The sequence below is a fragment of the Ailuropoda melanoleuca genome, chromosome 13, assembly GCF_002007445.2.
Source record: "Ailuropoda melanoleuca isolate Jingjing chromosome 13, ASM200744v2, whole genome shotgun sequence".
In the NCBI taxonomy this organism is placed as follows: Eukaryota; Metazoa; Chordata; class Mammalia; order Carnivora; family Ursidae; genus Ailuropoda; species Ailuropoda melanoleuca.
Window position 1 is genome coordinate 48,407,929 of NC_048230.1, and position 13,523 is coordinate 48,421,451.

Below are 13,523 nucleotides of genomic sequence, written 5' to 3' on the forward strand. Positions count from 1 at the left end.
TGTACAATTAAATTAATGTTTTCATACCTCCTAACGTAACATCATTCTGCAGCCCATGGATCAAAGGGTAATTTCTACTTTCAAGTCTTAATATTAAAGAAATACATTTCATAAGGCTCTAGCTGCCATAGATAGTGATTCTTCTGATAGACCTGGGCAAACTAAACTGAAAACCTCTGGAAAGGATTCACCATTCTAGATGTCATTAAAAACATTTGTGAATGGGGCACCCAGGTGACTCAGTTGGTTAGGCATGACCTAACCAACTGTTAGGTCATGATCTGAGGGTCATGAGGTTGAACCCCATGTCAGGCTTCATGGGTGTGGAGCCTTACTTGGGATTCTCTCTTCCTTACCCCCACCCTCCCCCAAAAAAGAACATTAGTGATTCAGGGAAAGAGGCCAAAATATCAACATTAACAGGAGTTTAGAAGAGTTGATTCCAACCCTCAAGGATGACTTTGATGGTTCAAGACTTCAGTGGAGGAAGTAGCTGCAGCTGTGGTGGAAACAGCAGGAGAAATAGAAGTGGAGCCTGAAGATGGGACTGAATTGCTGCGATTCCATGATAAAACTTTAACGGATGAGGAGTTGCTTCTTACGGATGAGCAAAGACCATAGTTTCTTGAGATCGAATCTACTTGTGGTGGAGGTGCTGTGAAGGTTGACAACAAAGAATTGAGAATATTACATAAACTTAGTTGATAAAGCATAGGCAGGGTTTGAGAGGCTTGACTTCAATTTTGAAAGAAGTTCTGTGGGTAAAATACTATCAAACAGCATTGCATGCTACACAGAAATCATTCATGAAAGCAAGAGTCACTCAGTGTGGCAAATTTCATTGTTTTCTTATTGTAAGAAATTGCCACAGCCAGTCCAGCCTTCAACAACCACCACCCTGATTGGTCAGCAGGCATCAACATTGAGGCAAGACCTTCTACCAACAGAAAGATTACAATATGCTGAAAATTCAGATGATTAGCATTTTTTAGCATTAAAGTATTTTTAAATAAGGTATGCACTTTTTTTTTTTTTTAGGACATAATACTATTGTACGTTTAATAGACTACAGTATAGAGTAAACACAACTTTTATGCGGCTCTGGGAAACCAAGTTCATTTGACTCACTTTAATGCATTTATTTGCTTTATCACTGTGTGCTAGAACCAAAACCGTAGTATCTCTGCAGTATGCCTGTACAAGTCCTTTATCAGATATGTGTTTACAAATAGTTTCTGTCTATGGCTCGTCTTTTTATTTTTGAAACAGTGTCTTTCATAGAACACAAGTTTTTAATTTTAATGAAGTTCTATTTCTCAATTTTGTCTTTCATAGATTGTGCTTTTGGTGTTATGCGTAAAAAGGCATTGCCAAACCCAAGGTCAACCGAGATTGTCTCTGTTATCTTCTAGGAGTTTTACAGTTTGCGTTTTACTTTTAGGTTTATGATCCCTTTTGAGTTAATTTTTGTGAAGGGTATAAGTTCTGTGTCTTGGTTTGTTTTTTGTTTTGTGTTTTTTATTTTAGCATGTGGATGTCCCGTTCTTCCACAATCATTTGTTGAAAAGATTATCCTTTCTCCATTGCATTGCCTTTGCTCCTTTGCCAAAGATCAGTTGACTATATTTATGAGGGTATTTCTGGGCTTTGTTTGCTCTTTGTTTCCTTTGATCACTCTATTTGTCTGTTTCACCAATACCACAATATATTGATTATTGTATCTCTATAGTTAGTCTTAATGTATGGTAGTGTCAATCTTCCAACTTTGTTCTTCAATACTATATTGGCTATTCTCAGTGTCTTGCTTCTCCGTGTACACTGTAGAATCATTTTGTCGATATCCACAAAATAATTTGTTGGAATTTTGATTAGGATTACATTGAGTCTGTAGATCAATTTGAGAGGAACTGACATCTTGACAATATTGAGCTTCCTATCCATGAACGTGGAATTTCTTTCTGTTATTTAGAGTCTTTGGTTTTCTTCATTACTAATGTATAGATCTTGTACATGTTCTGTTAGATTTATACCTAAGTATTTCATTTTGGGGAGTACTAATATAAATGGAATATAATTTCAAACTCTAGTTGTTCTTTACTAGCTTATGAGAAAACAGTCAACTTTTGTATATTGACCTTGTATCCTTCAGCAGGGCTATCACATTTGCTTTTTAGTTCGAGGAGTATTGTTGTTAATTTTTTGAGATTATTGTCCACATAGACAATGATGTCATCAACGAACAAAGTTTTATTTCTTCCCATTCTGTATACCATTTATTTCCTTCTCTTGTCTTACTCCATTCTTAGGACTTCCAGTTTGATGTTGAGTAGAAGTGGTGAGAGTAGGCATCTTTCCCTTGTTTCTGATCTTGGTGGGAAACATATAGTTTTTCCTCTATTAAGGATGATATCCTATAAATACTTTTTAAACTAAGTTTGGCTACTTATTCAATACCAAATATTAGGGTAAAACCTTTCAAGTCAGCCTGAAACACAGAAATTTCTGGTTATTGTGTTGTTTATAAACCAGGGCATCTGGGTGGTGCAGTCCGTTGAGCATCCGATTCTTGGTTTTGGCCCAGGTCATGATCTCAGTGTCCTGGGATTGAGCCCCACATGGGTATAATTTAATATAATATAATTTAATGTATTATTTCAATATAACATGATATTTTTATACCTTGTTGAATATAATTTGCTAATATTTTGTTGATTTTTGTATCTATGTTTATGAGAGATAGCGGTCTGTAAGGTCTGTTTCCTTTCTTGTATTATCTTTGATTTTGGTGTAAAGATGATACTAGCTTCATTTAATGAGTTAGGAAGTAGTCCCTCTGCTTCTATCCTCTGGGTGATTGTGGAAAATTGGTATAATTTTTGTGATATTTGATAGAACTCACTGGTAAACCCTTCTAGGGTCTGGTGCTTGCTGTTTTAGAAGGTATTAATTATTGATTAAATTTCTTTAATAGATACAGGCCTATTCAGATGATCTATTTTTCCTTGTATGAGTTCTGGTAGATTTTACCTTCCAAGGAATTGGCCCATTTGATTTAGGTTATCGAATTTGTGGGCATAGAATTGTTCATAATATCCTTTTATTAGCCTTTTAATGTCTGTAAGAGTGACAGCCTCTATTTCATTTCTGATAGTAGCAATTTCTGGCTTTTCTCTCTTTTTTTTTCCTTAGCTAACATGGCTGGAGATGTATTGATTTTATTGATCTTTTCAAAGAACCAGATTTTACTTTCCTTCAGTTTTTAATACGATTTATCTTTCCATGGATAGAAACTTTTATTTTGATCTCTACAGAGCAGTCTGCACCATTCTGTAAACTTATCCTGTGTTGTTTAATGCCTGACAAAGCCCAGGCTTACTAAATAATTTCTTACCGCCTTTATTTCTCTCTGTAGTTAAAAATAGAACCAGATTTTTCTTAAATGTTCCTTTATTTTCCTTTGAAGGATTACTGGTAGAGTTTTAAGGTAACTTATTGTTTTCAGAGAGAAAAATCAAAAGAGAAAGGATTTACTGATGCAGCAGAATCTTTGATAAAGCAAATTAATAAGAGGTATAAACCAAAGGATGACATAAAGTCTACAAGAAAATTCAAGGAATCTTTGATTGACAGGTATGTTCTTAAATTTTAGACATAAATATATTTCTGACAGATACAACTAAATTATTTTACACAGTTTTAAGAAGGTTAGTTTTGAGCATGTTCAAGTATTACAACTTTCCAATAGAAAACACCTAGTTATTTACTTTTAAAAACAGTAGCTGTTTAATTATGCAGGAAGGGAACTAAATTTGAAATTAGTCATTGTAGTAGGTGATTATTACATTTTATAAAGTATCAAAAATACCATATTGATACAGCATACCATTTCATAAATAAATCTTTAGGATATAGACGCTCTAACATTTTATTTATTGAGCCTAGTGATGAGTAAAACTAAATATATTTAAATATATTGCTTAATGAAACATGAAATTTAAATGAGCTGAAATGAGTTACTTTTATATAGTAAATATGCATTTTTTTGTTTGCAGTCTTTCTGAAGGTCAGTTCTTATTGCAAAGTGTTTCTTTACAGGTTGATTGGCGGTTAATTCATATTTAAATTAATTCTGGCCTTATGATAAGACACAAAACAATTACTCTCCAGCAGAACCATTCATTTCCAATTGCTTGGCACCTCCTACTGCATGAACTACCCAGCTTACTGTTAACAGTGTTGCTGTGTACTACAAATGAAGTTGCAGAAACATCAGGCTAGAGCTGTCACATTCCAGTTACTTACACAGCATATTGAATGTAAACTTAGTGACCCAAATGTTTTACCTTATATAAAACGGCTTTGATGAAGAGCATTCTGATACTGAATTGCTTTTTTAATTTTGGTAAAACCTTTCTTACAGTGGTTTTTCAAACAAATCTGATCTACAGCTCAGTAAGGTAGGTTTCAATTATTTAACTACACCAAATGTATAGTCAAACTCTATACGATATTTGACTGTAAACATAAAATACAGTCACAGTATAGGATGGAATTAGTGTTTTCAGCATGTTGATAAAAGGATTAAACAGCAGACAAGTTTAGCAGCAACTACTCAAAATAGTCCTCTTTCTGTTCTGCTTTTCAAAAACAATGTTTCTTTTCCCTATGTGAGTGTGATCTTTTCAGTTTCTGGTACCTGATTCAATAAATCTTTATCTTCATTTTGGTTTTTTTGTTGTTGTTGTTGCTTTTCTTTTTTCCTAGCTAATCTCATCTCTTCTGACAATAAGATCCTTCTTAAGTCTCTGTTTTTTGTTTAAAAAAAAAAATTACTATTTATTCAGGCTTAAAATACCAATTATCTTTGATTTATTCCTCACAATTTCTATTTTTGTCTCTCTCTCTCTCTCTTTTGAATTATGTTCAGTTAGCCGCCGTATAGTATATCATTAGTTTTTGATGTAGTGTTCAGTGATTCATCAGTTGTGTATAACACCCAGTGCTCACCACAGCATGTGCCTGCCTTAATGAGGTTCGCCTTCTGTACATTCCTCGTAAATCTCCCCTCTGCTGCCTATGCAACTCCTTTTTCCTAGTTTGAGTTCTAACTTCTAGTCCCTGGATTATTGCAATATCCTTTATGTAATTCTTTTTGTCTCTAGTATTTCTCTTGCCAACCCGTCATTCTACTCAGTAGGAGCTTTTTTCTTTTTAAAGCACACAGCTTCAGTCATGCCGTTCTGTTGTTCAAATTCCTTCTTTGGTCCCTGTTGCTTACTAAGTGGAGACTCCGGCTGGCTTCCTAGTCCCTTTGAAAAGTCCGTCTTTATTTCCTAGTATTAGTTCCCTACGTGCGTCTCCTCTAGCTGAAGCAGAACTTGAGATTCCTGGAAGTGTCTTTCCTAAGTGTTTATTCTCTTTTTCTTTCCCTCTGCAGAAAAAACTCTGAACTGAGTCAGTGTGCTCTCTCACTCTTTTCTGGCCGTCAGAACTTTACTCCTCCTTGTGAGTCTTACTTCAGAGTCTGCCTTCTTTTTAAAAACTTCCAAGGTCTCCTGACTCAAAATCCAAATGGGCAAGAATTCTTAATCTACACACCGATTTCTTTGTACCATTTTTTGATATTTTACTCACTGTTGCAGTTCTTTTTCTGTCTCCTGTGTCTTCTATTAGCACGTGTCTGTTTAGAATCATCTTTGTATCCTGTATAACACTTTTGCTCCCTTTTGTATCCTTTTTAATAATTTGGCTTATTTTTTGTGTCTTCGGTAATACCTAGCACATGCTAGCACACAATAGATGAATTGAACAGATGTATGTAAATGGTGGTAAAAATTCTATTGGAAAGAATAACTGAGATAAGTGATCAGAGGAGTAATATATTAAGGGATAAACTTTTTGAAATAATACAAATAATTATATATAAAAGCCAAAATACATAATAAAATTTAATGTGAATAACAACTAAAATGAATAGTTTTAATATTTCAAACTTACTAAATTAGACTTCAGAGTATTTCTGTTCAGTAATCATTTAGTGATATTAATAGTGATTGTACATAAACCTTAGTCTCTCCCAAAGTTTTTCTATCTAAGACTTTAAAACAAATGAGTCTGGGGAAGAAAAGAAGCATACTTGTTTTGGGACTCTAAAATCACTAAGGTTCAGCTTGTAGGATAGCATTTACCTATGTACAGTAGTGTCAGTGCAATAAAGATGTAAGGATCTTACATTTTATATTTAATTTACAGTACTCAATTATGTTCTTAGTAAAGTTCAAAATTTTTATAGGTGTGGATGTTTAATACCTTTATTCAGTTTACATTAAGGAAATGTGTACAAATGTAAAACATCAATAGAAACAAGTAGAAAATACATGAAAATATAATTGCATATGTTGTTTGTTTACCAAGTATACTAATGTGCAAGTTTGATTGTTATATAAACTTCTTTTGTATTTAGGAAAAGGTTCAGAAAAAAAGTTATAGACAACTGAAGACTTCTTTTGTTAATGTTACTTCTGAATGCCCATTGTAAGTAATTTTTCATAAATCTTAGTTTTATTCATATTTGAAGAAAATTTATTATATAATGGAGTTAATATTTCTCTTCATTTTTTATAGGAATGATGTTTACAATTTTAATTTGAATGGAGCTGATGAGCCTATTATAAAACTTGGAGTAAGCTATAAACCAGTATTTTGTATTTAGTATTTATTTTGTATTCACCATATAGTTATTACAGTGTGTGTTTTTTGGTTTCCATTCTCTTGGAGATATGCTTTAAAATATTTTAAAATTTATTTGGCACCAACTTAGGTACATTTGGTTTCCTTTCAAATCCTGTGAACTAAAGTAGAGAAAAATGGGTAATTGGGGCGTGGGGGGACTCACACTAATACATCAAGAAAATCAGTTTCTTTTTTGATATAAGAAATTTTAAAATAATTACTCCTGTTTATTTTGTTTTTAGTATATTTTCTAGTATTAGCTTTCTTAAATATAAAAATATTTAAGTAAACAATTTTATTGATGCATCTTATGATAGCACGTAATAGAAACTAGATTTTATATGTTTACTTTTTAAATTTTTGTTTACCTTATTTCAACACTGAGGAAAAATTTTTAATGTTTATTCACACTATAGATCCAGGAATTTCAAGCTACAGCTACAGAAGCCTGTGTGGATAATTCAATAAAATTGTAGGTGCTTTTATTATAATCAGATGGATCAAATTAAAATAAACTTCTCATTTTTTTTTCTTCAGTATTTCCCCCAGTTTGTCTGAGAGTTTTTAACATATAAGAAGAATGAGTAAAAATGTTACTGGCATGATTACCCCCATTATATTTCTAATATTTCAACCTTTGTTTCTAAAATTAATATGCAGATTCTATGTACTTTTAATATTAGTTGTGTCTCTTAGATAAAGCTGAAAGGACTTAGTCCTTTCATCTGACCTTGTTATTTTTACAATTAACTGAGGTCAGAGAGCATAAGCAACTTGGCCAGAATTATATAGTGAATTAGTAAAAGAATAAGGCTGAAAACCCAGTTCTAACTGTCCATGTATGTTACCTTAAGAGAACAAATACTTAACTTTAATTAAAATTACTGCATATTTTTGTTTAAGGATAGGTTTAAGGAATCAAGATGAACTTGAAACTTCCCTCAAAACAAAAGATAAAAGAGTAAGTTATATCTTAATGTGTCTATTAACAGCAGTATTTTAGAAACAATTTTCCAATGCCAAAGATGATCACAGATCTAGAAAACAAAATTACTTGGATTTTTTTCCCCTCTGTGAGATTATCCATGTGCCCACTATGACTTTGGCATGGTCTCTGAGCTGTTTGTAACCATCTAGTAATAGAAGATATGACAGATTTAGTTACTTTCTTTGATGACGTTGGCTTATGTCTCTGTGGGAGTAAGCTGTTTTTAATAACAAAATATGAATCTGAGTCTCTGATCTGAATTTCTGAATGACTTTCTAGATATGTTTTCCTTAATGCCAAAAAATTAAGAAGTTACTTTATCTGTTGCTTGGGGTTGTTGTGTTTTTTTGTTTGTTTTTGTTTTTTGTTTTTTGGGTTTGTTTTTTCTTTTTGGCTTAACTACCTTGCATAGCATATAATGAGACATATTTCTTCATCTATTACAAGGATTCTTTTTTTTGTTAACAGATTGTAACAAATCCTAAAAAGAAAAATCTCTTTAGTGATACTGACACAGAATACAGATGTGATGACAGCAAGACTGATGTTAGCTGGCTAAAGGAACCAAAATCAAAACCACAGCTAATAGACTATAGCAGAAATAAAAACATGAAGAAACCTAAAAGTGGGAAATCAAGTAAGAAATCACTTTTCAGAGAAATGTTGCAAATGATTTTACCATTTCAACTAAATGAAATGCTTTGTTGGTTGATAATGTTTTTATATGTAGTTAGTGTTTATAACTACATAGCCTTGTGAATGGAAACGAAGAGCAAATACACCACAACACGACAGTGGTTTTGTTTTTTGTTTTATTGTTTTTAGTAATATGATTATATATAAATTACTTTTTTTACTGGAATCTTAGAGGCACAAAATATGATTGTCATATCCTTTGGTTCATGCATATTCTCATCATTTATCTATTCATGGCCTGTTATTCAGTTATTTAGCAATTGTGAATGATGTATTATTAAGTACTCATGAAAGCAACACTTTAAGCAAAAATCAGATCTTGGACATCCCATTTCCTGTCATAGCCAACACATATACTTTTTAGGAATTCACATAGAATTCATATAAAGATATATTGTAAGGTAAACAATTTTCTTGCAGAAATATTTTTGCCTAAATCTTCCACAGAATATCTTTCCAGCATAGGGCTTCTGCTTTGTCTAGTGACTTTCTTGAAGTAGTTGGATAAGAGTTTGAGGTATGGGTTTGCAGCTGGACATAATGACCATTTTCCTGGATTGTTTACTAAAACACAAAGATTTCATATATTCCATTTTTAAAAGAAGACCGCATAACTCTGAACTTTTAAATTGATATGTATTTTAAGGGAATCAGCTTTTATGTCAGGATAAAACTAGCCAGTAGAAACCTCTGTGCATGTGTCGGGGGGAGCATGTGATGGCTTAAATAGAAGTAAAAATAGAAATATAGAAATGAAGTTTGGCATGTGTTCATAAATGAGGCTGAATCTTGAAAACAGGTGAGGCCGATCATATACACGAGGAAGAGAAGCATCAGTATTATCATCTGTAAAAGAGACAAGTCTGAAAGACAGCATCACATGCTAGTGCAGGGAGTGCAGTATTGGGGTAGGTGGAACACAGATCAGACTTGTGGGAAGATGTTGAAAGACGTAACTGCATCTGGTCACGTGTCTGGACTTCGAAGCAGTGAGTTCTAAGCCAAGGGGAAACATAAGATTCACATTCTCTCAGGGAGTTTACAGTCATTTGTAACATCGAGTAAATGATCAGAGATCTTGAGGAGACCATTCAAGGTTAGAATACTGTCATCAGTAAATACTTCTAAAATTGAACTTCTGAGTGAATTGTTTTGTTTAAATGGCTGAATGACCACAAGTCAGTATGTAGGGGCTGGCTTATTGCCAGGATTGGAAAACCTTTCTCCCAAACTTCATTGCTTCCTGGCTTGGATAATCCCATTTCTTAGGCTTCAGAAAATATTTAGAAAGTTGATTGTGCCTGAAAGGCAAGAAAGGGAATAGAAACAAGCTACTCTCAGTAATGTGGATGAATCTTAGAAACAACGGTGAAAAATAAAGCAAATCATAGAATATTACATATGAGATGATACTGTCTTATAAAGCTCACTGTATTGTTTAGGTATACATATCTGTGAAGTAAAACTTTCTTTTTTAACACCAAGTGAATGAGAGAAACAATTCAGGATAATGAAAATATTCCCTTTTGGCAGATGGGATATTGAACATCATAGAGAATACACATAAATAGATACATCATTATTTATAATCCAGCTCTTAAATTGAATGGTAGATGTACGGAGGTGTTCACTTTATAACTTATGTTACGTATTCTCTTGCATGTTTACACATTTTAGGATGTAAAAGAGGAGAAAGGAAATTGGTAATTCATATTCTACCAAACTATTAAGTTATCAATGTCAATTTTACTTCAAATCATCTTGAATTTAAGTTTTTGAATGAATTTAAAGATATATTCTTGTTATGACTTTAACTTCTATGCAAAGATATTCTAATAAATTTTAATGCCAGTTCTTATCTATTTAAAAAATGTATTTTCTTGAATTGCAGAACCATCTTTAGAAAGGGGACAACCAAGATCTAAAGTGGTAAAGCCAAGAAGTTTGTGTTCAAACATCACTGTAAAATTATTTTTCTTCTGTCATGTAAAAAAATTCATTTTTTCATCCCATAATTTTATCCTTATTGTTACTTGTTTTTCCATAATTATTCTAGCCTTTGCATGCATCCTCATACCTTCTGCCTTTTTGGATCATGTTGTCCTGTTTTAGGTCTATTTTATTCTGTGGTTATAGGAAATTTTGATATCTCTGCTTCTCTTTTTTCCTCTTTTTTATGTAAGTTAGGTAATATATACCAGGCCTCTCAGAGCTTTAATGACAGGGATAAAAAAAAGGCGATAGAAAAGATATTTGGGTGGGAAGATAAAATCCCATCATGTAAAAATGTTAATCAGGATCTTTTTATTCCTACAAAGATTTTATGCATTTCTTGTTACAGTGCCAACTTTATAGCAAATACCTTATATTTCTTATATCTCAGATATTGATCTAATAATTCAGAAATTTTTCTCCTAAAGACACCCAACAAAAACATCACCAAAAAGGTAGAGGAGACAGTTCCAGATGGGAGAACCAGACTTCCACGAAGAGCAGCAAAAACCAAAAAAAATTATAAAGATCTCTCAAATTCAGAATCAGAGAGTGAACAAGAATTTTCACATTCGTTTAAAGAGAAATTGCTAGTAAAGGTAATAGATAAAATTCAGATTAAAAATTTCTGAAAAGCCTGTGAAAATACTAAATATAGAATATATTTTTGCGAAAATGTCAAATTTATCACATTTTAAGAGGTGACCTTCTATATGAGAAATTTTAAAGACTGAAAATTGATCTTAGGCAATATGTAAATTTGTGGTAAGTTAGCATTAGTGCTACAAAACAGATGTTTGACACTAGGAAAATGATAATTTGAAGAAAATATCTTTGAATTAGAAAAATGCTTGATTTTTCCAAAATTTTACTTCAGAAAAGTGCAGACTGTTGGGAAACTGTGAATCTTTCTCCTTAATGGACCTGAGGTTCTTTCCATACACTGCCCACCTGTGTGCATCCCTGGTTTCTGTCTCGTAATGTTACAGACGTATCCCTAGCCATCTCTGCTTGAAAGCTTTTTTAACAAAGTACTTTAACTTCTTAAAATCTCTTAAGGATGATAGGTGACTAGTAGTCTTATTGACATCTCATTTTACAAATGAGAAGTTGAGGCTCAGAGAGATAAAGGAACTTGCCTAAGGTCACACAGGTAGGAGGAGGTGGTAAAACAAAGGTGTGAGCCCAGAGAGTCTGGCACTAAAGGTAGGTCTCTGACCATTACACTGTTCTGATTTCACATCGGCAAACTTCCACCTCCCCCTTGTTTATGACCTTGCTGTCCTTTACTTGGAAGACTTTAAGGACTATAATTTATCTCCACATTTTCTATCACTTCTTACTTTAATTTACTATACATATACTGGCTAAGTCTTCCCAAGCCACCTCTCCTCTTCTCCCTCTTCAAAGAAAAATCCTGAAAATCTCCGTATAGTGAAATATTCAGTGCATCAGGGTACCCCTGCAAGCTCATTTCTCCTGTTCCCTGAGCTGAAACAGATGGAAAAACTTGTGACTCCCAAGTGGGACCTGGGATGTGCTCGCTTCGACAGCACGTGTACCCAATGAGACCTGTGCTTCTCCACTTCCTCTGCTCTGTCAGGAAGCCTTAGTAGGCCTGGCCTGGCCTTAGTGAGTCTTCCCGCACCATCTTCTTTTACAACTCCCAAGCATGTCAGGTACCATGAAATCCAGGAACTCTTTCTGGTTTCCCCAAACTGAATATAATTTTCTCCTTATAGCATTTTTTTTTATTTCTTATGCTATTATAGTGCATGTATTATATTTTCTTGTGAATTTGTCATATGCTTCCTGATATATTAGAAAGTCCTTCACTACTCATGTTGAGACCACTGTTATGCCTGTAAATAGTAATAGAAGATATTTAGTATTTCAGCATAATTTGTGTCCAAGTATAAATTATTTGTATTCAAGTATGATTTGAAAATTGTCAATACATTTAGGAGGAGAATATCCATTCCAGGAGCAAAACCATGAAGCTGCCAAAGAAACAACAGAATGCCTTCTCTGCTGAAACACAAAAGGATATATCAAAAGAATGGAAAAATTCAACTCTCCTAAAAGATGCTGTAAGAGATAATAGCCTTGGTTTATCTCCGATATCCTTATCTGGGAGCCCATCGCCTATAGAAGTAATGAGATGTCAGTATCATTTTTTTCTCTTAATATTCAATAAGTCTCCATAATGACTCTAATTGTGTGAAAATACAGTTTGAAGATTAATCTTAAATATGCCCTTCAAAGTTATAGGTAGTCAAAACTTCATTTTTTGAACTAGTTAATGCTGGTAGCTTTGTCTTTGTGAAGCAGACATCAGGACCGCGTCCCTGTGACACTCAAGTCTTTCATGATAGGAAGTTAAAGATCAAATGCTTCAATATGGAAAATATTTAATGTATATTTACAAATTATAATGTGAAAGCTGAATAAACTTTGAGGTTTTTAATCCCCAAATATATTTAATAACATGAAAATAATGATGGGGATTTCTGCTTTTCTTTTTTACATTTCATTGACAAAAGTCTCCAAGGAATACCATGGTCATTCTGTGGACCCATAGTGGATTATCTTCATGATGTGAGGTTTGCTTTTATTTAAAAATAACTGACAAAATTCATATTCTTTGGAGCTGCGGCGCACACACACACACCCCCCATACTTCTCCAGTATAGAAACTAGAAGTTTGTACATTTTATAGTTTTCAGTTACTTTTAAGGATATTTTAAAGCATTTCCAAGTATCCCATCTTTTCTGTTAAAATTCAGGATTTAAATAAGTTAACATATGCTTCCTCCAAAGTAGCTATTTTGTTCTTTTCTAGAATATTTTCATAGTGCTCAGGACCACTGGCATGTCAGATAACCACATACTAGAAGACAGATGTACATGCCCTTATTCGGCCTGAAAACTGTCTGAGAATTCATTTATACTAAGACTTATTTTGGCTGTGAATTTCCTCATCTATGTATGAAGGATTTAGATAAGCCATCTCCAACCAGAAAATCCTGTGATTTTACTATGTGACTGTATTGGCTCTGATGTCAGAATACTCAAGATAATACTTAGGTTGATCATCACAGAGCAGCTCGTATCA

At 33.3% G+C, this 13,523-nt stretch overlaps 1 protein-coding gene across 23 annotated transcripts in view; it reads left to right on the forward strand.

Annotated features, from left to right (window-relative positions):
• SYCP2 (synaptonemal complex protein 2) overlaps positions 1–13,523 on the forward strand; it is an 89,872-nt gene that overhangs the window by 58,939 nt on the left and 17,410 nt on the right. For 15 of the 23 annotated variants that reach the window (XM_034640040.1, XM_034640043.1, XM_034640046.1 and 12 more), the window contains 10 exons: positions 3,503–3,630; positions 4,421–4,457; positions 6,464–6,534; positions 6,625–6,682; positions 7,149–7,204; positions 7,636–7,693; positions 8,189–8,357; positions 10,308–10,345; positions 10,837–11,007; positions 12,373–12,571. In XM_034640040.1, coding sequence (XP_034495931.1) covers positions 3,503–3,630; positions 4,421–4,457; positions 6,464–6,534; positions 6,625–6,682; positions 7,149–7,204; positions 7,636–7,693; positions 8,189–8,357; positions 10,308–10,345; positions 10,837–11,007; positions 12,373–12,571 — 985 coding nt within the window. The other 8 variants (XR_004619419.1, XR_004619420.1, XM_034640053.1 and 5 more) reach the window with 7 other exon arrangements.